The sequence below is a fragment of the Lissotriton vulgaris genome, chromosome 3_1 (genome assembly GCF_964263255.1).
Source record: "Lissotriton vulgaris chromosome 3_1, aLisVul1.2, whole genome shotgun sequence".
NCBI lineage: Eukaryota > Metazoa > Chordata > Amphibia > Caudata > Salamandridae > Lissotriton > Lissotriton vulgaris.
Window position 1 is genome coordinate 1427778283 of NC_141689.1, and position 25749 is coordinate 1427804031.

The 25749-nt window shown below is 44.2% G+C and overlaps 1 protein-coding gene across 1 annotated transcript in view; it reads right to left on the minus strand.

Annotated features, from left to right (window-relative positions):
* STAP1 (signal transducing adaptor family member 1) overlaps window positions 1–25749 on the minus strand; it is a 512237-nt gene that overhangs the window by 420037 nt on the left and 66451 nt on the right. The window contains exon 2 of the mRNA XM_086961918.1: window positions 16355–16426. Within this exon, the coding sequence (XP_086818044.1) occupies window positions 16355–16426 (72 nt within the window). The remainder of the gene's footprint in view (window positions 1–16354; window positions 16427–25749) is intronic.

Consider the following 25749-nt stretch of genomic DNA (forward strand, 5'->3'; position numbering starts at 1 on the left):
ATATTCCAAGTACCTTTTTTACGCGTAAATAATCATTCAACAGTCAAACAATTATTTTTTAAACTTCCAATCAATATGTGGATTTAAACTCAGACAAAAGTGATCACGGACATCAATTTACCCACCACATTAGAAACATTGAATACATCACCACAAAAATTCATACAATCTAGGCAAACAACGGAACATACATATTATAATCGCATACCAATGGAATAATCTCAATACTCAGTTGTCCTATATGGACATCTAAGTGGCAGGTGGTCATGAAGGTGGTGGCAGAAAGAGGCCAGGAACCTAAGATGACTAATCAAGAAAAATCTAACTAAGAAGCAAATGCCTCCTACAAGCCAGCCACTCCTACCTTTCAAGTTCCCCCTCCCCTCTCTCCTTCCCAGAAAGGAAACAGTCCCCTCCAGTTCAGGTATACTAAACAATAGTTCCAACTTAAGCAACGCCATTCAAGTACAATAGACAATGAACGGTAACAGATTATTATAGGTTGGCGAACCTTTAGGTGTGGGGGAGGGGTTACTCAAGAACGAAGAATGTGGCATGACTAACAAGGTCTGCAACTGCATATCGCTATTGTTACAAGAAGTCCAAGTATAAAGTACATGCTGTGTGTCTTTATAAATTACTTTCAAAAGATACTTTGGAGATAGACTTTTATTAAAATGTTAAATGAATCTATTCAAAAGTTACATGTGTAACATTAACGTGTAACTTACATTGAACTGACAAGACATTAAAATGTGCAGAATGTAACTATACCTATTAAATCTAAGCCTCAAAATATTTAAACAAGCTTCATTTTGCAAGCAACTGAAATGTGCGGAGGTGTGCACAAACTGCTTAAAAGTTGACCTTACTCTGACATGTCTTTGATAAAAAGCTTCACATCATATTGCAGAATGCCCTGGTTACTTACCGGTAATCTTCATTACTCCGAGTCCATGTCTTCCTCGTCACAGTAATTACCCAAGCGCCTTCGGCTCCACACAGAACTCCAAGTACAAAAAAATCGCTCTAGTCTCCCTCTCCCTCCTCCAAGATGACCCCCAGTGGCTCCAGCCAATCCCATAAAGGGACACAGAAGCTCCAACACGACCTGAAGAACCAAGCCGCAAAAATGATGCCACCACCAGGGCCGGGAGGGAAGGGAAACTATACTGTGGCGAGGGAGACATGGACTCGGAGTAATGAAGATTACCGGTAAGTAACCGGGGCATTACCTCCTCATCCTGTCTTCCTCGCCACAGTAATTACCCATGAGCCGATACCAAAGCAATCCGCTTCATGCAAGGAAAAACACTCCACAGAAATCATGCAGAGAAACATATTACAATCACAAGAGGTTCAAAAATATTAAAGAAACACACACCTCAAGGAACCCCAGCCGACAGAACAGAAGAGGCAAAGGAAACAGAACCCCCCACCCCAATCCGAAGGCGGCAATGGGACATGAAAGAATGCGGGGACGACCATGTGGCAGCCGGGCAAACATCCTCCATGGACACCCCTTTGAAAGAAGCCCAGGATACAGAAACAGACCTGGTGGACCGACCCCGAACATGAAGAGGGGGAAGGTCAGAAACAGAACCATAAGCCAACAGTATGGCCTCCTTAATCCAACGACTGACAGTGGACAGGGAGGGCTTCAGGCCCCGACGAGACAAATGAAAATTGACAAACAAAATGGCAACCTTACAAAAGTAAGAAGTGCGTGACAAAGAAACCAACAACGCACGACGCCCATCCAACAGGCGGAGAAGGCGAACCCCAGCCGAGGAAGGATCAGGACAAAGAATCGGAAGAACCACTGCAGCAGAACGGTGAAATAAGAAACCACCACAGGAATAAACGTAGGAGGAGGGCGCAATATCACACGATCAGACAAAAGACCAAAAATGGAGCAGACCGCAGGAAGGCACCCAGCTCACCAATACGCCAGGCAGAGGCAAGAGCCACAAGAAACACCACTGAGAGTGTCAAGAACTCCAGGCCCACCGACACCAAAGGCCCGAAAGGAGACGACCGCAAGGAACGCAACACCAGAGGAAGGTCCCAAGAAGGACAACATAAGATAAGACGGGGTCGTTTGCAAAGAAAGCGACTTAAAAAGTCGAGCCATCAAAGGATAAATATGAACCAAAGGGAGGACAAGAAATGCCCGAATGGCGGCCCAACGAGCCCCGAGAGAGGAAATGGTCAAGCCCAAAAGGAAACCATCATCCAAAAAATCCAGAAGTCGAGTAGGGTCCAAAGAATCTAATGACAGACCCGTGACCCCCACACCAAGAGGCAAAGACATCCCAATGCTTAGCAAAGGACTCAAGAGTAGAAGGCCTCCGAGATTGCCGTACGACGCCAGCAACCGCAAAAGAACAACCTGCACGCATCAGTGATCCCCACTCAAGAGCCAGGCCCGCAGACCCAGTGACCGGAATAATAGGCAGAGGTAGAAGAGGATCCAACAGAGGATAAGGCACGAACGGTAACGTCCAGCCCAAAGACACAGCCAATTCCAGCAACAGGGGATATCAAGAACGATGGCACCACCCCGGAGCAACCAGAAGGACAAACGACCCCACCCTCTCGATCTCCTGCAAGACCAACGGAATCAGGGAAAGGAAGGAAAGGCATATAACAGTCCATTCGGCCAAAGGAACGACAGGGCGTCCACCCTCCAGGCATCCCGGCAAGGCATAATCGTGCAAAAGCAGCGGAGCCTGGCATAGTACCGGGAGACAAACAGGCCCCCAATCGGACAGCCAAACAACTCCCGCAAGCACCCGAACATCAACCGCGTGAGGGACAAAGACCCCATGGAAGGAAACACCCGGTGCAGACAATCCGTCATAGTGTTCACCGCACCAGGCAGGTAAACGGTAGACAGTGATCCAGGTCCACCACCGCCCAACAACAAAACCGACGGTAGAGCCAACCGAGGGAGTGAACCCTGCACCCCCCATGAAGGATCAGATAAGACATCACCACCTGATCGCCCGTCCAGATCCGTACAAGGCGAACCCGAAGAAGATCCGAAAAATCCAACAGATCTAACAGGACGGGCTACAGCACCTCGTAGGTGGAAAACAACACCGACTGAGGCCAAATCCCTAGAGACGTCGAATCCCCCAGAGTAGCACCTCACCCCAGTAGACAGGCACCGGTAGAGAGAACCCGGGAGGGAACAACCGGAAACGGGCGGCCCCCGGACAGATGACCCAAAACCAACCACCACTCCAGGACCACCCGAACCGCCGGGGACACGGGGACCTGTGAAGGCAAGCCCTTGGAACGGTCTACAAGAATGCAGACATCAGGCCCTGAACCCGTAACTACAAGCACACAGGATGAGAAAGGCCCCGACAACATGGACCGCACAGCAGACAACAGGGACAGAATCCGAGCAGGGGGCAGGAACACCATTCCCAACGGAGACATGAACAGAGCCCCAATGAAAGTCAAGTGCCGCGCAGGAACCAGGGAGGACTATGGAACATTCACCAGGAAGCCGTGATGCATCCGGTCAGAATCGCAGTAAAAAATTCTGGGCGAAGAGCAGAGGCCAAAAGTCAAAACCCGGAACAGATAGCGACGACCCAGGAAGCAGAAATGGATAAACCTCTGAGAATCCGGATGAACAGGCATATGCAGAAAAGCATTATACAAGCCTAAGGAGGCCAGAACATCCCCTGGAGAACTGAGAACCTCAGGGCGTTGTGTCACCAGGAACAGGAAGGAACAAACCTCCAACATCAACTGATCCACGGGTACGGGAATCAAGGCAGTCCCCAGAACAAAGGACTCGCCACCCTCCAGAAGCGCCACCCGCTTCAGAGCGTCCCTGGGACAAGGAGCGGGCCTGAAACAGTTAGGGGGAGACAGGGTAAAACCAAGACGCACACCTCCGGACACCACCCGTAGCACCCACTGATCTGACACAGTCTCGCGCCCAGAGACCATTAAGCAAGCGAGGGGACCCCCAACCGGACCCACCCCAGGAGTGAACCAGTCAGGATGTCGAGTCGGGAGCGGAGGATGTAGAAGCACCGGAGAACCAGGACTAGACAAAGGAAGGAACACCCCGGCCACGCCCCTTCCCACGAAAGGGCTGACCATGCATGGCCCCCACGAGAATGACCAAAAAAGCCGTCTGGTTACCAAAGGCTCGGAAGCGACCAGCACATCCAGGTCATCACCATGTCCCTCAAAGGGGACTCAAACAATTAGACCCAAGAAAACTGGATCACCATCAGGAGACCCCACTGCGTCGCATCAGACATCCAGGAGCGGAGCCACAATAGCAATCGAAGACCCAGCTGCTGAGGCCGCCGCCCCCAACGAATCAAACAAAAAAAAACATCCGAAAGCAGACGAACCCGCTGCTCCTTCCACGACAAAGCAGCAGATACATCCACCCCTCGGGCCAACAAACCAGCCAAAGACTGAAAATACTGAAGCAAGGATTGGAATGCGTAAGAGGAATAGGCAGCAGCCCTGAAAGAGAGAGAAGCAGCCGCAAAATTGCGCCTAACCGCACCATCCACCTTACGATCTACAGGATCCATAGGAGAGGAATCCCCAGAAACAACACCCCCATGAGAGGATAAACCATCATCAAGGACTCAACCCCAACCAAGGACGGGAAGGCATCAACAAAGTCAAGCAGAGGACAGCGTGTACACAAAAAACGCAGAAAAGAGCCCTCGCACACATCACACCATTCAACATCCAATTCCCTAAAATAGAAGAATGGACAGTCAAAGAATCAGGTGCAGGACACCGATACTCTGAAAACAGATCGTCCTCCAGAGGTACAACAGAAGCAGGGAACACCAAGTATACGCGAATGTGACCCAGCACCTCCTATAGGACGGCACCTTGCACAAAGCGACCCCTGACATCAACCTCCTCTTCATTATCAGAATCAGCAGGAGCAGCGCCATCAACCTTTGCCCATGTAGCAGGAGGTACAGGAACCTGACCAAGCAATGCCGCAGCCACAGCAGAATCAAACATGTGCTGCAACAATTCCAAAGAAGGAATTTGCACCCCCGAACCAGAAGCCTCCATCAAGGAACCAGGATCCGGACAATCAGGCGAACCACCCTCCATCACAGTCTCCCATGAGTGAAGTAGTGGAAAGAAAACAGGCAAGTAATGGGACAACACGTCCGGCATAAAAAAGACCTGAGGTTGCGAGGCAACCATACAAACCAGTCCCCGCCCGACCCACACCAACAGAAAGTCAGCATGAAGATCCGCGCGCATGCGCAAAAACAGCCCCATATCGTAACCGGCATCAGGAGCCACGGATTCCCGAAGGCGCACCCACCGTACCATTGCACAGAACCGGCAGCAGGTAACAAGAGAACCGGAGCCTCCGGCCCCCATAGGAAGCTCACCCGGCCCCGGGAAAACGTATCAAACCCGACCAGGAGCCTCCAGCTCCCAGACCAAGCGCCCCCGTAAGAGTGAAAGTTAGAAAATATACACACACAACGGGAGACTCCGGGGCCCAGAGGAAACGCACCCGGCCGTGCAACGTCCGCTCAGCAGGACGCGCGGCCGGAAGGAAAACACACACAAACGGCAGAGCAGGATCCCATGCGTCCAGCACAATGAGTCGAAAAAAGACCCCAGCCGCAAACAGACGCCACAGAAGCACGCTAAAGCAGGACTAGAGGCGTGTAGGCAGAAGAAGGGGGAATACAAACATAAACATAAAGAAAGACGCTGAATGAAAAACAATAAGCAATAACTTACTAAAACTACTTCCCCCAACTTGATACCCAGGGACATAAGGGGCTGCACAAGCAGGACCCCAGCCCCACTCATCTGACCAGCAGGGAACACAGCACTCGGAGAAGTGCAGAAAAAAAGAACAGGTCGTGTTGGTGCTTCTGTGTCCCTTTATGGGATTGGCTGGAGCCACTGGGGGCCATCTTGGAGGAGGGAGAGGGAGACTAGAGCGCTGTTTTTGTACTTGGAGTTCTGTGTGGAGCCGGAGGCTCATGGGTAATTACTGTGGCGAGGAAGACAGGACGAGGAGGTAGTGTTCCTGATTAAAAATAACGTTTTGAAATATGTTAGAAATGCTTTATTGTTAAAGAAAATGAATCCTTTTTTCACACACTGAATACAATGCATGAATAGAACATATTGATCCTTTAGCCTGGTTCCTCATTTTTTTAATGAAGAGATGTGATGCTGAATAATATTGTTTGCAGGTGATGTTTCTTATTCAGATAGCCTATTGTTTAGCTAACATACAATTTATTTGCTCAGAAGGTTCAGAATGTGATCATACCCATGTGAAAGAAGGTCTAAGAATCGAGAAGGCCTCATACTTGTACATAGTTTTAATAATGCTTCATACTTCGTGATAATTCTTTGTAAGTTCTTTGTGTGAAATCGTGAGAAAGGAAAAGGAAAGTCTGTTTTCAGAAGAACACCGAAAGCTGATTCGATGAGAAGAAAAGAAGATACAAGTGCAACTGCAACATTTCTTTTCGAATGTTTATATAAGTGTATGTTCCTAGAGTAGGTAATGCCATTTTTCCCAGACTCTTGCTCCATACCCTTTATGCTGGATGCTAACGGCTTAATGCTGAAGGCTGAACGCTGATTTGCTATCCCTTTCCGACCTGATTGCTGAATGCACTTGCTACTGCTACTGCATGACTATTTTGCTTCAATGCTGAGATTTACTGAGTTTGGTAAACCTCTCCGGCATTATTGGCTGATTGAATTTTGAACGTTATGCTCTATCTCACTCTTGCCTCTCGAACTTGAACTCTTGAAAAGTTTAGGCTAACACCATTTTGCCTCATTCTTTAGAATAGGAATTCTTTCCTTTATGGAACGCGCTGAATGCATTATTTGGGTTATAATTTTTCTACCCATATTTTTTTTATCATCAATTCTGTAATTGACTGATACATTTAACTAATTGAATAAAAAGACTGAGAATTTACCAAACTTTTAATGAAAATAAAATTCTTATAACTTACACCTAACTCTTGTTATTGACTGAACTTAGAAATAATATTCTGATTTTAATTTAAGTGATGCATAGCTCCTGATTTTCTCATAAACTACGGCAAAGGTCTGTCACAGAGAAGTCAGAGGCAAAAACACCTCGAGCAGGCATTAATCCGGGTGGTGTGAGACATAGATTTTAAACAATTCATATTTAAATTGATTACCGCTCTAGCACTTTTGGAGCACAGGATGTTAGAAGACACTGTCAAAGTTTCTAGATGATTAACCTTTTGCCTTTTATATGGCAGAACATGAATCACTTGATTGAGTTTTGTTTAAACCCTGCACTTGTTGGCTTGGCACCACCAACAGGTGTTGTTCTTCTTGAAGGGGTCTACTTTGAAATGGCAGATGATGACAACTGCTAAACTCAGAAGTATATGGCTTTGGAATATGCATGAAGGGGTAGGAAGCTGCAAGCTAAACTGGTTAGCATAGCTGACTAACTACAATAGCAATAGAAATCCAACAACCAGTCCTGTTTTATTTATCTGTGCCTGGTGTGAGCTGCATCAAAAATGTGGAATGGATTCTAGGCCAAAGAAAAAATGACAGTTAGCCAATTTTGCACGCCTCTCTGAGAAAAGGCTATATAACCTATTTGCAGCTGCAAAGTTACGTTATAGAAAATTTATAAAGCACACGAACAACAGGAAGGTTTCATGGCGCTAAAAGCACTGTGGCAAAAGGAACTTCCAATCTTAGCCGTGTGCCTGTCTAAAAATCCAGGTTTTTAGTAGAGAACTAAATGTTATATAGGAGGTAGTGGCTCTGATGCTAAGGGAGTAGGGAATTTGAAAAGCCGGAGGTAAATACGGAAAGCCTGTATCATCCAGTCTCTTCCTGCTGAACTCAGGGACCTCTAATAGATTTTAAGCACAGACCTCAGATTGCACTTTGTGGTACATTTTTTATTTATGGAGGTCACGAAAGATGGCCTTTTGCCATATTGAGATTTAAAGATCATACACTTGGTTTTAAAGAGTGCTCTCTGGGCAACTGTAAGCCAGTGTAATTTTACCACCAGAGGTGTGCTGTGACAAAATCTAGGCTGACGCAAAGCCAGTCTACCTGCTTGATTTGAACCAGCTGGAGTCTCAGAATCAAACCGTATGGAAGGCCCAGGTTGAGAGAATTTGCATGATCAATTTGTAACTTGACAAGAGCAATTATAATCTGGATAATAGATTCCATGGAAAATAATTTCCTATTTTTTTTAAACTTTTTGAAGTATAAAAAATAGACGAGGTCACTGCGCCTATCTGAGGCTTCAGTGAAAGGTCTTCATCGACTGAGATCCCAAGGCTTTTAACTGTATTTTTGGAGGTAGGGAGAGCAGCCACCTCCAACGGGTAGATGGAAAGATTCCAACTATGCAATTTGTTTTTGGTCATTACAATCTGTTTTATCGGAGTTCAGCTTCAGCTGATGACAGTTCATCTAGTCACAGATCTAGAACATAGTGCTTTGAAAACATTTTATAGATTCTGGAGAACCATCAACACTGAAGATTAGCTGCATATCATCAGTGTAGGTAAATATGTCACTCTTCGATTCTGTAGAGGATGAACCAATTGGCAGATAAAGAGAATAAATAGCAGGGGGACAAGCAAGAGTCAAGAAGTACTCCACACTCTAGTCTGACCATGGGAGAGCAGAAAGAAAAAATGCAGACAGACTGCTACCAATCTGAGAGAAAAGATGTCAGCCAATCCCTGAAAACCAGCGGCCTTGACACAGTCAATTAAGATGTCATGATCCACGGTGTCAAAGGCTGCTGATAAGTCCAAATGACTCATGCCTGGGCCTGTCTTTTGTCTGCCTCCTCTCTCATGTCATCAACTAGATGTTGGACAATATGAGCCTCCAATATCTTAGCTAAATAAGGAAGTAAAGAGATGAAGCAATAATTCTTTAACAGTGAAAGACTTTACCCAGCTTTTTTTGTTGCAATGGAATGACCACAAATTCCTGGTAAAGTGTGTGTGACCATGCTTTGACTTAAGGATAGGTTGAGCAGAGAGATTGTCGGGTCAGGAAGCTCAGAAAAAATTGTGTTCCGGAACCAGGGGTTACAAACATCTTAGGTGAGCCAGATTTGATCTTAGTCATCAGCTTCAAGAGATCAGCTTTGGTGATTGCAGGAAATGCTGTAAGTTTTTTAGGATTTATATCTTCAGATGGAACTGCACACGTAAGAGGGCTGAAGGGGTGCTATCTTTTATCATCTGAATTTTTTCAGGTAATTGCACAATTTATGAGTGGGGACCACTGGACATTTAAGCGATTCGTGTTGGAGAGTTCAGTAACAGTGTTGAATATTGCCTTGGTATTATTTTCAGAGATTACTATTTTATTAGAGATGTAGGTGAGTTTAGCCTCCCATATCAGTTCCTCATAAATTTTAAGCTGCAAAGCAATTCTTTTCATCTTGCAAGTAAGCTTTCTGCCATTTATGCTCTGAGTGGCATACCACGAGCTTTGCTTTTTTAAGTTGTCAGTATAGATGCTTGATGACGAAGAACTGATATTATTTTACGCATTGGTACATGCATTTCGCTGGCTTCCCTGAGCCAGTCAGAAATTGCCCCATCAACATCATCTGACTTGCAGCTACCCCTCAACCTATTTTACCCTGAGGTCTGTTAAAATTAAGTAAATAATATTCAGGAAGTGCTGCTAAAATATCAGGCATGGAGTCCTCTGTTAAACAGGTTTCTATAGGAGACAGTACATCTGGATTCTAACTCTTAAAAGTAATATATCTCAAACTGATGTCTAACCAAAGAGCGTGTGTTAAGCTAGACAATATTTGGATCCCATTTAGTGGATTTAGTCATTAACCGAGGGCCATTATCCCTCATGGTCGTAGAAGTGGTGCTTGTCAGCGGCCTCTACGACTGTGAGTAGACAGATTGATGGATTTTTAAGATGCCTAGGGAGGTGTACATCATGACGAGCTGAGCTCGTCATGAGCGTCGAAGGAGTTATACAGTTTTTGAATAAGGGGTGCTTCAAGATGGTGACTAATAGAGGAGAAGGATCTGAGGTCTTATGAAGAGAATGCCATGTTTTGGCTATAAAGTTTGGTCCCTGGCCCCAGATGGACAGACGTAAATGGGCCTACTTTAGGTGCGCCTTCATGGCGCCAGCGGAATGCATCTGCTGCATGTCCATGCTGCCGCCTGCTTTAAGAGGGGCAGGAGCTCTGACAGATCCCACTCAAACAGCAGCCTGATTGGCCAGCCCCAGTCAATCACAGGCTAGTTCAGCACATCTGAAGGAGCGCGAATGAGGCAAATTAAGAACACAGTTTCCACCAAATACAATGAGTCATGTGTGCCATGTGAGCAAAAAGGCAGAAAAGTGCAAACAAGGTTCAGTTAAAATTTGGAAGGTGATGTGGAGCATTGCGTTGGTGCCCCTTGCTGGTTCCACCTTACATAGTGTCATCCTTAGCTGTATGTCCATGGCTTCTCATCTGTCATTACTGTCAACGCAGAAAATGATTTTATAATGGGCACTGTGATTGTGGCCCAGAAGAAGCCAACATGTGGGTCTCACAATTTTAAGTGAGCGATTCACTTCACGGCAGATCAAATGCTGTTGGATCATGAAGCTAACTTCGGGTCTTAATCCTAAGAAAAATTTAGAGACAAACTGTCCCATATCCCTTGGATCAAGAGTATCTAACCAACTGTACTGCTTGAAGGCTTGCAAGAGCCTCTCGTAATAGGCATGTACAGTTTCCTTTGGCTCCTGAACAGTTCTGTCTATCTTAACCCAATCAATGTCCTGTGGTGAAATGTTTGATTGCATTTGGCAAAAGATTACTGAAAAGTAGGGAGATTTGGCTTTCCTATGTTATGGTTCATTCAGATTTGATGTGCTGTACCAATTGAGATCAGTGATGACTGTGTTGCGACCTCTACCCAGACCAACACAGTTCGAAGCACTAGACGCATGGATGAGAGCAGCACATGCGAGGAAAAGAGATCGAAGCCAGGAAAGGGTGAAAATGTCAATCGGGGCGCTTCAAGATGCACGATCGAACGCATTGGCGAAAAGATGGAGGGTAGACACTATCGAGGAAGAAAGACTGTTTTCCCTATTAGTAAAGGTGGGAGATGCTCAGAAGAGGAAGATGATAACAAGAAGAGGAAGATGATAGTGACACACATGACAGTTTATTGGAGAAGTTACTAGCAGAGCGTCCACCTCCATATAACCCAAGCTCAGAGGAGGGAAGGAGACCACTTACAGAGAAACCTAGGGAGCTGCAGACAAACTATAATGAAGGAATAAGGGGAAGGATTTCAGCAGGAACAGAGGGAAGAGGGACACAACCATCGAGGAGTACAGAAGCAGGTGGAGTTAATATTGTCACAAGATTACCGGAAGCTCTTACAGTGCGGCCACCATTGGTCCCATAGTGTCAGTGTACAATCCAGATCGGGTGAAAATCAGTAGCCTAATATGATCAGCAATAGGAGAAAGCACTGGTTCTGAGATAAATGGTATAGTGAGTGGAACAGATCATCCTTCAAGAAACACAGAATTGAGTACACCTTTGCCATCCACTGCAGATTCCTCCAGAGGTCATGTGGAACCAAGACCAGCGAGATAAAGGTCTTTGGTTGATTCACGTTCTGATTTGAGGATGTGGGAACCTCCAGTGAGAGGTCCTAGTGGAAGTGTGACGGGAGGAGACATTTCTCAGGGAGTTTCAGGGAATCAATCTGTCTCACAGAACTTAATGGAAGAGAATCAACGCGGAGATCAGAGTAGTGACAGTGGAGAGTTGAGTAGTGCATCAAGTTGAGGAAAGATTAAGGCTGCTTTAAGGGCTAAAGTGCTGGAAGGTATGATGCTAAAGGCAGAAGTAGATTAGATAATCAGTGGACGCTTGCCTTTAGAAAGGGTGGAACTTTATGAGCCAGATGAATTGCTGTTTGTGGTGAAAGATGTAACTTGTAAGGCAAGGAAAGCGCATGAGAAATCGACAGAATTGGCATAGAGGTATGATGTAGATTTGTCCAAAAATGAAAAATGTTACAGGGAAGCCACAGGTTAACTTACAGTGATCAGGAACTGAAATACAGTGATCAGGAACTGTAAGAGAAAAGGGTCATAGGTCTAAAAACACATATTCGAGAATTGATTGTAGGGATACGTGCATGGAGCATGCTTGACAAATGGGAAGAAAGATGGTCCAAGAAGAAGATTGTCAAGAAGGGTATAGGCGAAACACCGCCTTCAGGAGGGGGGACAGTAAGAGTAGAGGCTTACCCTTTGTGAGAAGTACAGAGTGGAGGGGTATGTGCATGTGCCTTTGAATAGAGGTGATTTGGCAGAGTTTGCCAATGATTTTCCTCGGCTGAGGGAAGAACCTGTTGAGTGGTCCAAGCAAGTTGATCGATTTGTCAAAATTAAGAATGTACTGTGCATTAATTTGAATATGTTGTTTGACATTGTAGTACCAAGTTATTTGTGGTCAGCATGTAAAATTGCTGTTGACTGGCCTTCTTCAGAACCAGAACAACATTCTATTACACATGGTCCTTTACCTGTGGTCATGAAAAAGTTCGAGCAGATAATCACATGGTTGCAATCCAAAATACACAATGTGAGTGTGGGAGTGTGCTGCTGTGTATGAGGTCAGAATGGTTGTGCGTAGTTGATTATATAGGGGGCACATTACATGTTATTATCACTATTGTCCTATTGCTGTTTGTATAGCTTCTAAATTGATCTTAGCATGAAATGCAAAAAATATTTGATGTCCTACAATGAACAGTAACAGCATGTTTGTAATTATGAATAAACTGTGGCTTCACAATTTTTTTTTTAACTTTGTATAATCAGACCATTTCTTCTTTGTGTACCAATGCAAACTAGTAATTAAAAATCTTTCTCATATAAAATATAGAATAAAAACATACAAATGATTGTGTTTACATGTATGACTTAACAAGTTTCATGATGGAATGGCCATAGAGCGGAAGCAATACAGGTCATGAGGGAGCATTATCTAGTATTCTTTCTGTCTTTTAATCTCCTGACCTGCAAACGTGGTTCTGTGTAATCCCTGCTGTCTCAATCAAAATTTTGAAAGTCATCTTTGATCCCTTTCTGCTGTTGCCAACAAACCAGCTTAATGATAAACCTAATTTCCAGATCAAACTGACCAATAGGCTTCCCCTCACCTTTCTATTCAAACCAAACATTTCATCATAAGGCCGAATGGAACTCTCTTGCTACTACCTGAAGTTGCAACATATATGACTCTCTAGTAAATCCGCTCACAAGCTAAAAGTACATAATTGTGTTCTTTAAGTGGTTTAGGGGCTAAACTAATATGTTCATATAGAACCACTATAATGTTCCTACCTCATGTTACTTGCAGTGGTGGCTGGTAATCTTTGAAAATTGCGGGGTGGCATATTGGTCAGAAGTTCACCACATTTTTTCAGACTTTGCCTCACTCATATTCACTCCCTCTCACATTCACTCTCTTACCATTCATGCACTCTAACATTTGCTCACTTAATCATCCCACTCATACTCACTCCCTCTCACTTTTACTCACACACAAACACAGGCATACTTTCTGGTTCTATTTCTCACTTACTGACACACTTACACACACTCTCACTGACTCTGTGCCCTGATGCAACAGCAAATGCTGCATCATTGTTAGCTACACCCCTGACTCACTTCTTCTTCCTCTCACAACTTCCAATCAATCACTCGTTCTAATGCACTAACACTCCTTCACTCATTCCCTCATACTTACTTTTACTTATTCACACTCTTAAACTATGATTCTTAATGAATGTCACTCATTGACACTCTCAAGCACACTCACACACACACTCTCACTTAATCCCATCCACTCTCAATCACTCGCATAACATCCGCATTTGCATAGAGGAATACATGTTTTACTTACCTTACTTAGCTGGCAGCTTGGAGGCTCAATGACAGCAGCAGAACAGGAATATAGTGCTGTGCATTGGAACTAGCCAGCCATGTTTCCCAATGATGAGTCAGATGGAGCAGCAAGGGCAAGTTTGGAAGGGGCAGACCAACTTCTATTACTATCTCAGCTTCTTGATAAGTCTGGAAGCACAGCCCTGTAAAAACTAGGATAGTTCTGGGGATCCTGCAATTGCTGCTCTGTGTGGCTTTTTATTGGCCCAACCCTGTGACATACCAGTTTCCTTGCCCACAAGAGTGCAGACAGGGACCTCTTGGCTGCTCCCACCCAGGGGAATGCTCCTGCTGGCTAGGAGCGGACATTTGTTTCCTTGCCTGCGCTATTGCGAGCAAAGAAACTCAGATTGCTTTTCCAGCGGGATCATGCAAAAACAACTACTCCCTTCAAGTGGGAGAAATGCCAGCTCCTGATGCACCTAGGAAAGATGCATGCAGGGTGCTGGTGGGGCCACGGAGGCCCTGGGCTCCCCTCTCATGTCCCAACTTAGGGGGTCATTAAGATAGCGGGCAAATTGCCACCACCCGTATGGCGGTGGCGATCCGCCTGCCAAAATCCACCGCCCGCATGTCAATTTCCCCCACCACATTACCATGGCAGGGGGGTGGGGGGGGACCACGGCGGACGGAAAGACCGGCCGCAGGTTTTCCGCCCGGTCGAAGAGTCGACCGGGCAGAAAAGCTGTGAACATGGTGGCGGTATCTGGGAGATACCGCCATCCATATTAGCATACATGCAGGGACATGCCGTTTCCGCCACGGAAAGGCATGCGGTTCCCAGCATTGGGGGCCCGTAGCGGACCCCCAGGGATTCTGAGGGGTGCACAGGGGGGGTACCTACGGTACCCCCCTGAATTTGACAGTACAACGTGGCAGGCATCGTGCTGTGCCTGTCACGTTGTACTGTCAAATGCACAACTTGCATTTCTGAATGTCAGAAATGCGGAATGCGCCCGCCAGTCTGGCAGGCGCTTCCTAATGGGATGTGCGGGACCGCCGCAAGCATTGCAGGCGATCCCATTTCCCAGGGGTATAAGTCCGCTTGCCATACTAATGAGCCCCATAGTGTTTAGTGGGGGCACCGGAGCACCCACTTAAAGTCTCGGGGAATGGTGTATCCAGGGCCCGTAACGGCTTAGGGAGAGGAGGCTGGGTGCCCCGCTCCCCTTTATAAAAAAAGAAAGGCCCCAGGGTGTGGAGTCCTCACGGCCAAAAAAGGCTCGGGAAGGGGATTAACGTGCCCCCTCCCCTTAAAAAAAAAAGCCCTGGGAATTTGCCACAGCAAACTATCTAAACTGGATCACAAATCAGGAATGCACCTGCCCAAGAAATTTACAATGGACAAATAACAATGACCACTCAGTACTGAGTTGGACATATACACTGTATATCTCCAAGCTATGATCCTAAGTTTTGATAAAGGAGTGTATCCTTAAATCTTTCCATAAAATTAAATATTTGGGGTGCCGCAAACACTTTGGGATAAGAAAAAACTACAAGGAGATATTTTTTAGGAATACCTTTCTCATGGTTGGATTATTTAATGGGATGGGGTAGGCGGTTTTCTGAATGTTGGAGTAGCAGGGAAAACACTTTTAGTGGCCCACATGGCCTCCTTAACAAAAGTTAATGTAAACAACCTGTGGATGACCAGAGTCCACATATTTCTCACACATTATATCATGCCCAATCCTTTACGTTGTATGTACTCCTTATACATTGTTTTCCATTCATCCTAGTTTCTGATCCACAGTTTCCATTGTGAAGCTGGTTTCTCAAGCCCACACTCCTACTCATGTTTGATCAGAAAAACATTCAGGGGCATTCCAATCACGTTCACCTTTCAGCTGTGTAGATTAAGATACGTTACTTCATTATTTAATCAAATTTAGGTCACACTGTAACTTCAAGATCACCCTTACTTTCACGCACCTCAACCTAGACATGACGCGCGTATCCAAATTTTGAATGACTGGTGTTGGAAAATCAAATTAGCCTTAAAAGTAAAGGTCACATTTAGACTTACGTCAGGCAGAGTAAATGTGACAAAGTAGTGGCAGTGGGATGGAATAGATGTAGAAACAATGAAGTACACTACTTGCACCATATTCTCTGTTCTTGCCTCCACCCCACTTTCTCTCCTGTCAGTACTTGTGTTATTTTTATGCAACTCATTTCAAAGAGATGTACATAAGGCACATATGTTTTATTAACAGTGTAGTAGCAGCGAATACCTTTAAAGGTATTTATTGAACACATTGAACAAAATACAATACCAAAAAGGATCTCACATAAAAATACTCACCATTTCTTGCTTGCTATCAGCATACAGGAAAAGAGTTGTTCCTCTGAGCTCTGCCCAATATTTGGTAAAATTCTGTGTAGAGTAAACAGGGTATTTTTACGATCATGCGAATGTTGTTAATTGTTCTTGAAATATTGATACAAAAAAACTACATGTAAGATAACATCTATATGTTCATTTTATTACAAACTTTAAGTGCAGCAATATAAAAACCATGTCACACGGTAGGGTGGATGCAATAAAAAACAATTTGCCCCAACCGCCTCTAAACTGGGGTCTTAGCTCTATACAAATCATTGCAGGTTCTACTATAAAGTGGCTGTAATGTTGTGAGCCATTGAAAGCTGAGTGCTCTTCAAACAAAAGTAGATAAAGCCTGTCATAAGGTATCTGATTAAGATTGTGCTGATCTTGTAGAGGTGATTTTAAGCATATATACGTTATTACTACAAAACCTCATTTAGAAAAATACAAATGATTTTGCCTAATCTTATCTGGATGGTGGGATAGAGAGTGCTGTGAGATTTATTTTGAGCATTTTGCACCAGATCTGAGAAAACAGTATTCAATAGGAAACCTTGATGCATGTCAAATTTGATAAGGATTGTTCAAACTCACCAAAGGTTATTGGGAGGTGCTCTAAAATGTGTGACTTTCACAAATAACCTTTTGGCTACGCCAATGCTTGTTTTGTTTTGTTATGATTTTTGCAAAATTCAATTATTGAGAAAGCTGCTGGGCTCTCATCAATCTTAAAACACATTGACCATAGCAGTGCCTGGCACTGACTGGAATTACTGTGTGTGGAGGTGCTCCTTGTGAAAGAGATGAATACATTCACTCACAGTGATGTTAGCCAATGACTGAGGTGGGCTGACCCTTTGCCTTATGCAATATGCTGTAGCAGGCGAAAGAAAAACATGAATGGCACAATAACAGACCGATGGATGAAGAGGGCTGTCTAAAAAGCCCCTTTAAAAATATTATGCAAATAATTTTAATAAAATCAAAGTATTGGCCAACACCAGACCTGAAAATACACTTACATGCATGTTCATGTATCATCTGAGCAAATGGACAATTGACATTCACAAACCCACTCTAACTCCCAATGTTTGTGCACACAGAAGTGAAAACAAATTAAAAAAAACAAAATAGCACAAGAGAGCTGACGCTGCATGGCGGGAAACATCCATTACAAAGCAGACATTACAACACAATGCCTTTACAACGCAGCCAATACAACGCATGTTCCATTATAACACACGCCATAACAACGCTGACCAGCACCTTTCCTGAGGTAAGCACCGGCAGTGTTCGAATAGTAAATTACATTGTAGTGGTGCATGAGTTGGAATGGCTTGCGTTGTAATAGCATGCATTGTAATGGAAGTTGCATTGTGAAAACCACGTTGTAAAAGTATGCGTTGTAATAGTATGTGTTGTAACGTCATACATCCTGCATGACACATAAGTGGGAGTCACATGCCATTTGATATTCAATGACAGATAAATGTATACTTTGGCCCACCAGATCCTCATCCATTGTTAACAGCAAGATGTTTCCTTGACATGGAGGTCTACTGTCATCTTTTTCAGCCATTTGTACTTTTGCCTCTCCACTTCTGGTTGTATGTTACGAGCTGGAAGCTGAGCTCTCAAATTCTGGTCAGTTTTGTGAGCTTAATGGGACTGGCATAGAATCCATGGTGAACCTCAGGGCATTCCTTTATGTAGCAGCTATTTCTCGCAAACTGGTTGTTGTCAGTGCCTCAGACTGCCTCAAACATGTTTCATTATTCTAAAGGAAATTATTTTACCTCAGATAGTGGAATGTATTTGCTTGGTGAACCCGTAGCATGACCTACTTCAATTTCTTCCTATTCAGAGGCATTTGTCTGTGAGGGATGCATTTGACTTCACCCTCTCATGGATATTGGTGTCAAATCTCTGCGCCTTCACTCTGATGCTTTTTGTTGGAGGTTAAAAGTGAAATCCTTCACCAGTAAATGGAATGTCAACACATTGGGAAAATACTTCGAGAAAGGCATACCAGCTCCCTATCACACAGCCATTGCTTGATTGGTTGCAGCTAAATTCGCCCCCACTCAGATATGGAAGGCCTCTACTTCCAGTCTCCACTTTCAATTATACCAAGCTTCCATATTGCAAACAAAACATTGTGCAGGATCACTTTCTAGCCCATTATTTCTAAGACCGTTGTGTTCTAGCATGAGCCCAGAGATCTGCAAATGGGGCATGACTGACTACGTGCTTGACCTGAGGCCCAGCTTGGTACCAGGGGTCAAGGGCGATGTTCTCCACAAGCATTTGTACCAAAACAACTCACGTGCTCAATTATGCACATATACATCTCAGCTCCTGGAGAATGGAAGGGATCACAGTCTAACAGTGCCTATTCACCACTAAGACACCTACACCATTCTCCTGAGCACCTAACCCAATATATCAAACAGGTGCAGGGATCTGCCATTCAATATGGCACAAACACTCCAGATTCACTCTTTAGAAAAGCCATCAATGGCTCTTGCCAGCCCTTTTTTCAGAAGAGGCAAAACCTCTAAAATGAATTGCAGTTTTGCTGGGAAAAGTACAGAGTATTCTCCTGAGAAGAAGCAAGTACCGCAGGTGGTTAGGTGCACCACAGAAAATAGGAAAAGTAGAAGGTGAGTGCGGATCATGAAAACAAAGTCATTAAAGTTCCAAACGCTCTGTTCTTTGTCTTTTAATCAGTGTAACATCAAAAGAGCAACCAGCCATCACGTGTTTCGTCACAATGGGAAATATCCCACGACTTCTTCAGTGCTGGGAATGATTCATTCATTCGGGGGAAAACATGGCGGTCGCCAGTTAGTGTCGGTCGCGAGCTCCATCGCTCATGCAGCAGTAAGGATTGAGCTGTACTGGTGTTCGTGAAACTTCGTGGGGGATCTTTGTGGTGGTGCAGTGGAGGGAGGCTGCTGAGGGTTTCTCTGCTCTGGGTGTTTTCGTGGCCTTTTTTTTTCGTGCCCCCCGAGAAGCTCTTGTCCTGTTCTCAGTACGGCGGCGCAGCCACAGAGTATTGTGTGGGCAGAGGTGGCAGCCCGGCTCGGTAGGGGTCATTGCGCCACCCCTAGGATTGGCTTCCAGGGTAGCGGGAGCTGTAGGGTGGCTGTTCACTTGAGAGTATTTTCCTGCCTGAAATCGATCTATTCACCAAAGAGGAGGGAGAAAAAACGTCGGAGGATGTCACCTCAAAGCCTCTGATGACACCGGTAAGAAGGGAGAAGGGGACCCAACATCAAGACGTTTTAGGTGGATTTTCTAAACTGCCTAGTGTTTCCTCAGAGGAGGGTGAGATTTTGAGTGAAGCTCCTGCCTGTTACACAAACAGCTACACCCTGAGAAACCGGGATATACGAGGGGAAAGCTCAAAATACGTTAGGACATGAAGCTAAAAAGAAATCCTTCCTATCCCCTCAAAATAACCCAGATAAATGAGTCTCTTGTATTCCCTTGCATGCCAGCATAACAAAAAAGCCACCCGCAGAAAAGCCTGTACTGTCACTTCGCTCTTACTTTAAAGTTCAATCCCAGACAGTGCAGCCTACCACCGCCTCTATTTCTACTTCTACACATTCAGGGTTTATACATATTTCTGAAGTTCACTGGTTTCTGATCACCATGAAGGGTATAGTTAACAAAGAAAGCAGGGAAAACACTCTAAGCCTCAAGAATCGGTTTAGCTCTTTAGCAGCAGTAGAGAAAGAGACAGCAGGCCAGAGAGATTCTATCTCAAATAAACCGGTTGCACAGAGAGATTTAGCTACTGCATCCGGTGGCCAGCTCGATCAAACTGGCACAGAGAGATTGTTATCCACTCTGTTAATGGAGGTCAGGGAAATGTTTGCTGTCTCTGAGAAAAATCAGCAAAAGATTCAGGGCACGTGTGAGGTATTGGAAAGAAAAATCAATAATTTGATGGACAGAGTCGAGGCAATGGAGAACTACCTTGAGGACGTCTCAAAAAGAGTTTATTTGAATAAAAACCAGATCACAAAACTGAAGGATAGCGGTAAAGAGATTTGGGACAAACTAGAAGTTTTCGAAAACCAGGCCAGGAGAAACAATATCAGGATCCTGAATGTCCCGGAAGGTTTTGAAGGGGAGGACATCAGGAGTTTCACCATCAGGCTCTTGAAGGAGTACAATATGGATATTGAAGATGACATTCAGAGAGTCCATCGGGACCCCTACCTCAAGAGACTAGGAAAGAAAAATCCAAGGAGAATCCTGGTCAATTTCAAATCATGCTCTATTTAGGAGAGAATCCTTGCTGGGGGCCTTAAAGCAGGAACTTATAAGAAAGGAAACTGGTACTTGCGTATACGGTCAGATATTTCACGCACCACACAAGATTGCCAATGGGAGCTAGGGAAATGTATTCAAGAACTGAGAGGATTGGAGGCTACTTTTAACCTTCGTTTACCTGCCTCCCTGAAGGTGATGTGGAATAATATAATGTATACCTTTAGAGACCCCAATGAAGTCCGCAATTTGATAGAACAGAGAGATGTTATTTGGTGTTATTACTGGAAAAAGCCTGTGATTTGCCAGGAGGTGTGTTTGATCCTTCTTACTCTGTTTACAACTGATGGTGCCTGAGGTGGTTTGCCTTGATATGTTGGCCTCATATTACTCTGTGTCGCCGACTGTATATTTATTTTCTTTTTTTGTAATGGCTTCTGTGTTGGTTATTGCTAATTTCAGGGTGCTACAAATGAAAAAGAATAATAATTCTAAAAGACAGATAGACTAGATAGATCACCACGACAAACATATGGTGTACCACAAAAGTCACTAGGACCCCGTTGATTCTGTAATACTGTGTTTTGTATTCCTCACTGATCTAGGAATGCCAACTAACATAGCATAATATAACAAAGCTTTCGTCAGGCAGAAGAAGAAAGCATAGCCTTCACACATCTTTTTAATGCTCAAGCAGCAAAAGCACAGTCCTGGGTACGTGGATGGCCAGTTTGAGTAGGACAGACACTTAAGGCAAGGATGGCAAGTTAATGTCTTGAAACAAAGGTATGATATGTATTACCCTCCTTGACTTCTGGTGGGGTACCAGGAGTGAGCAATCTCTTTTGGGCCTAGGGACTTTGGATGCAAAACGAGACATTGCTCAAGTGTGGAACACAGCAAAACCGCCTGTCGTGGCAGTCTGGTGCAGAGCAATGGACTGGTGCACAAAAATATATGAACCTATCAACACTGCAAGAGCCTGTCCCTATAACCACAGGAGGATTTGGGGGTAGTGGTGTGGTTATTATGGGCTGGAATGACTCACATGAAAAAATGTATGGACCTGTTATTCTCGGCCCACTTACATTATAAGGTTTACGGTTCTGTTTGAGAAACATTCAATAAAAATGTGTTCATTAAAAAAAAGTTATGCTGCAGAGAAGCCAACATTGATGTGGACAAGTCTATAGTTGTCTTCTGAATTTTAGGAAATCTTTGAGTCTCAGTTGCTATAGGAGGAGAGTCCAGAGGGTAAGACCTTGGACATGTAGCTATTGCAGCCATCCTCTAAACCATGTAGATCTTGTTGTGTAGATTAGAAGGGGCAGAATGTAGGTGTCTGTGTGTATGGGTGTGTGTGCATGTGTGCATGTGTGTGTGTGTGTACGCGCACATGTGTTTGTGTGCGGGTGTGTGGGTATGTGTGAGTGTGTATGTGTGTTTTTTGGGGGTTGTTTTTTCTTTGGTTTGTTTAAAGTATCAGAGTTTAGAGAAGCGGATGTTTTTCCACCTCTAAACTTTAGGTGGCGCAATTGAGCAAGAGCTTTTCTGTCTGGCTACTGCTGGGGACTCCCTGGCGGTGAGGGGGGTTCCTGTGTGACAGCTGCTTGCTATCTTGTTCCTGCTCAGGCTGACTTTTGCTTTTTAAATTCTTAATTAACCCTAGACTGGGCTAAACGATCTTTGTAGTTCTTATTAGAGAGCTGGTGACATGGACAAGTTTCCATACAAGGAAGGGCAGATGTGATTTATTAACTTTGCTTACTAACCACAATCATTAAGTCTTCTTATTTTTGTACCCTACGTGAGTTAAGTTTTATGCTGATCAAAGGCTATCTTTCTCTTATTGTTGGCTGCGGTTAGGATATGCTCCCTATCTCTGTCTTCTTGGCTGGGAGTGATAGAGCGCGCGGGTCACCCGGGTCACTAGATTTCCAAATTTTCCACGCACTGGGCCCTGGCGTGCATAGGATGACAGTGTTTTGCATGAACCGGGTGAGACCTCTGTCACGCTCTTATGAGTAATCGGGTGGGTGACTTTTACACCACTCACTATTCATGTACCTGACTTACCACAGGCACATTACTCCTGACGGATCAGGAGCTAGCAGTGGACAGGTGATAAGGGTTTTCCTAAAAGGGAGAAAATTCTACTTTACACATTAAATACTTTTAATATCACTTTAATGTATAATGACCACAGACACCTTGCTGGTTTTAAGGGTTTTATATAGTATAAGTTTAGAACGAAAATGCCATTACAAGTAGGCAAATGCAAAGTAATACATCAATGATTAATATCAGGACCAGGATATAACTATGGATTAAAGTGAGTATCATAGAGTAAAAGGGAACACTATAGGGCATGAATCATAATAAACCATTTATCTAATACAGTTTAATCTAGGGCAAGGACGTGAGGAGGACCTAATGTGTGACCTAATAATTTTATACTAATTCCTAAACCTTATGCTATCTTTACTAACTTCACGGCAACCATACTAAGGGAAAGGGAATAAGTGGAACAATCTAGATAAACAGTCGGGTTTAACAATGTCCTATAGGAAGGGTAAAAGTGGAACATTTACTAATAATCAATTGCATGAAATTACATTCAAAAGAGAAATGGAGAATATCACAGGCAAGATTGCTTTAATCAGAGGAGGAAAAGTTGAGGGTATAGTATAGACAGACACCTATGCCAATATTTACCTAGGTGAGAATGAGGACTAACCCTGGCCACGGGTCAGTTGGGAAAGAACGGGACAAGGACCCTCAAGGATTCAGGAAATACCAGAAGGTGAGCAGGTACAGCTCATGAACAGTCAGGACAGGATACCCCTCAGGTCTGGGTCAGGACTGGGTTCACCAAGGCACGACCAACCCCTCACAGTTTCGGATGCAACGCCAGCGTTACCCCCTCTTCTGCACGGAATCCGCCAATAACCCCGATTGGGTTTTCGAATCTCCCAGCAAAGTGCTTCGCTTAGCACTTAGGACTAATTTCCACCCCTTGGAGTTTGTGGAAAGTTTCAGGCAGAATGCTCCGCAGCACTCTGTATCAGGCACCTATAGAGTTCGTAGGGTCAGTGACAGGTCTGCTACTCGGACAAGTCGGACAATTTCTCTAAGCTAAGCTATGCTATATATACAGTTTTAAGTCCCCAAGACCACCCATAAATGTTGCAAAATGACAAAGTCCCATCTTCTGATTGGTCAAGGGAGGTGGTTTAAGACATTTGTCACCACCTATATTTCTATTACGTATTTCACGTGACATTACCCTCCCCCTAGCATCTGGGTTCCCAGGCATACGTGTGGGAAAGTACAATAGTAAAGTAAAGGTTTGCAACATTGTTGCTCATTCAGAGTAAAAATAGCAAGTCTTCAAGGGCGAAGGTGCGCTTGGAAAGGACAGTCCCCTTTTCAATGGCCAACTGGCCAGGTTCCATTGCTGCACGTCCCAGATCTTTGATCACGTGATGAGGGATACGTCAGCTTCAAAATGGTTCCCGTCCCTACTTCCAGGCCCTCATTTACGCGGTACATGAAAAGTAAGCGAAAACAAATTAATAACACAGAATAAAATGAATACACTGTACACCATGACCAACTACTCTTAATCCCTTATTTTATAATACTTATAGCATTAAGAGTTAGTGCAGAAAAGATGCATAGACAAAAGCGGCTTAAGATAGCATGAAGCATGATTAGTGACAAGCGGCCATTTTAACACCACTGCGCATGAGCGAACTTTTCCCTCCAGATTGCGAGTGCGTCACATCACATGGGTATGACCGACGCATGCGCAGTCTGGATTTCTGCAAAGCGGCCATTTTATTAATGTGCAAGCTTGATTATGATGAAAAACACATAGGCAAGCCTCCTAGGGACACCCGTGTGTTGGGGAAATACAAATAAATGACAAACAATCGGAGTTAGTACAGTTATGATTTAAGGCGAGGTTCATGAAAGAGAGCAAGTCGCGTTACGTGCGAATCCTTGCTCCATCAGGAGCACCTCTCTCTTTGTGTTGGACTTTATCTATTCTAAAACCTATAACAAGTTAAATTGTTCAGATTCAAGTGTTGGAACTTAAAAGAATTACTGGGTGATGCGATATAGTGATTTATCACCCAACACACCCAAGAATAGATTGAGCACTCTAATTTTGCTTTCCTTGATCAGTTTTCCAGATAGTCAGTTCATGTTCCTTTTCTCGTTGTTTAGCATGTTCATTCTTCTCTACACATGATCCGTTTTTATGGCAACAATCCCTCATGGTTAGTATTGCCTTAATATTAACATCTTTTGCCACAGATTGTTTTCCAGGCTCATCACCCTTTCATTCAGTTGTCAATTTTTCATGGAGATTGAACATTCATTAATTACTTCATAGCACCTCCAATAATAGATCCCAGATGGGTGATACGGGCCTTTAGACCCTCCTTTCCTTTGTTTTCGGTTTATATATATCCCCAATTTACGTGAATAATTCACTCTCATTAGCCTTCGCCTTCTGTTATACTACACCCAACTTCGAGCATTGTTCCCACTGTCAGGTTCATCTGCTGCCCTCCACACCAATTTTTCACATGAAAGTTAAGAACGTTATTAGGCAGAGTTAAAATACAGCATCCCCAAATGGTCATATAAGGAGTGTCTGAGTGGCCGTCACAATCTGCCTGACCTAGTAATGGCTGCTGAAATGTGGTCATTCTATACACAATGACAATGAGGCCAACAAGGCACAGCAGCTGCTAACCAGGGTCCAAAGAAGACGTTTTGAAATCTGATGAGCAGTTTCGTCTTCATGTCACAATTTTTGACTGGTTATTTATTTATTGATGAATGTGTGGTCAATCTTCTTCCGGTCCCTTAAAACACGAAACATTTCCCAAAAGTCCAGAGGACAAACTAAAAACAGCCATTGGTGCTATTGACTCTGTGATCGTTCAAGTCATGTGATGGATTTTCCACTCAGAAAACAGACACAAGGCAAAAGAGAAAGAGAAGACACATTACTACCATCTTCCTAGAAAGGGTCGGGATCTCTCACTTGGCTTCCTCATTCGCTGTCACAT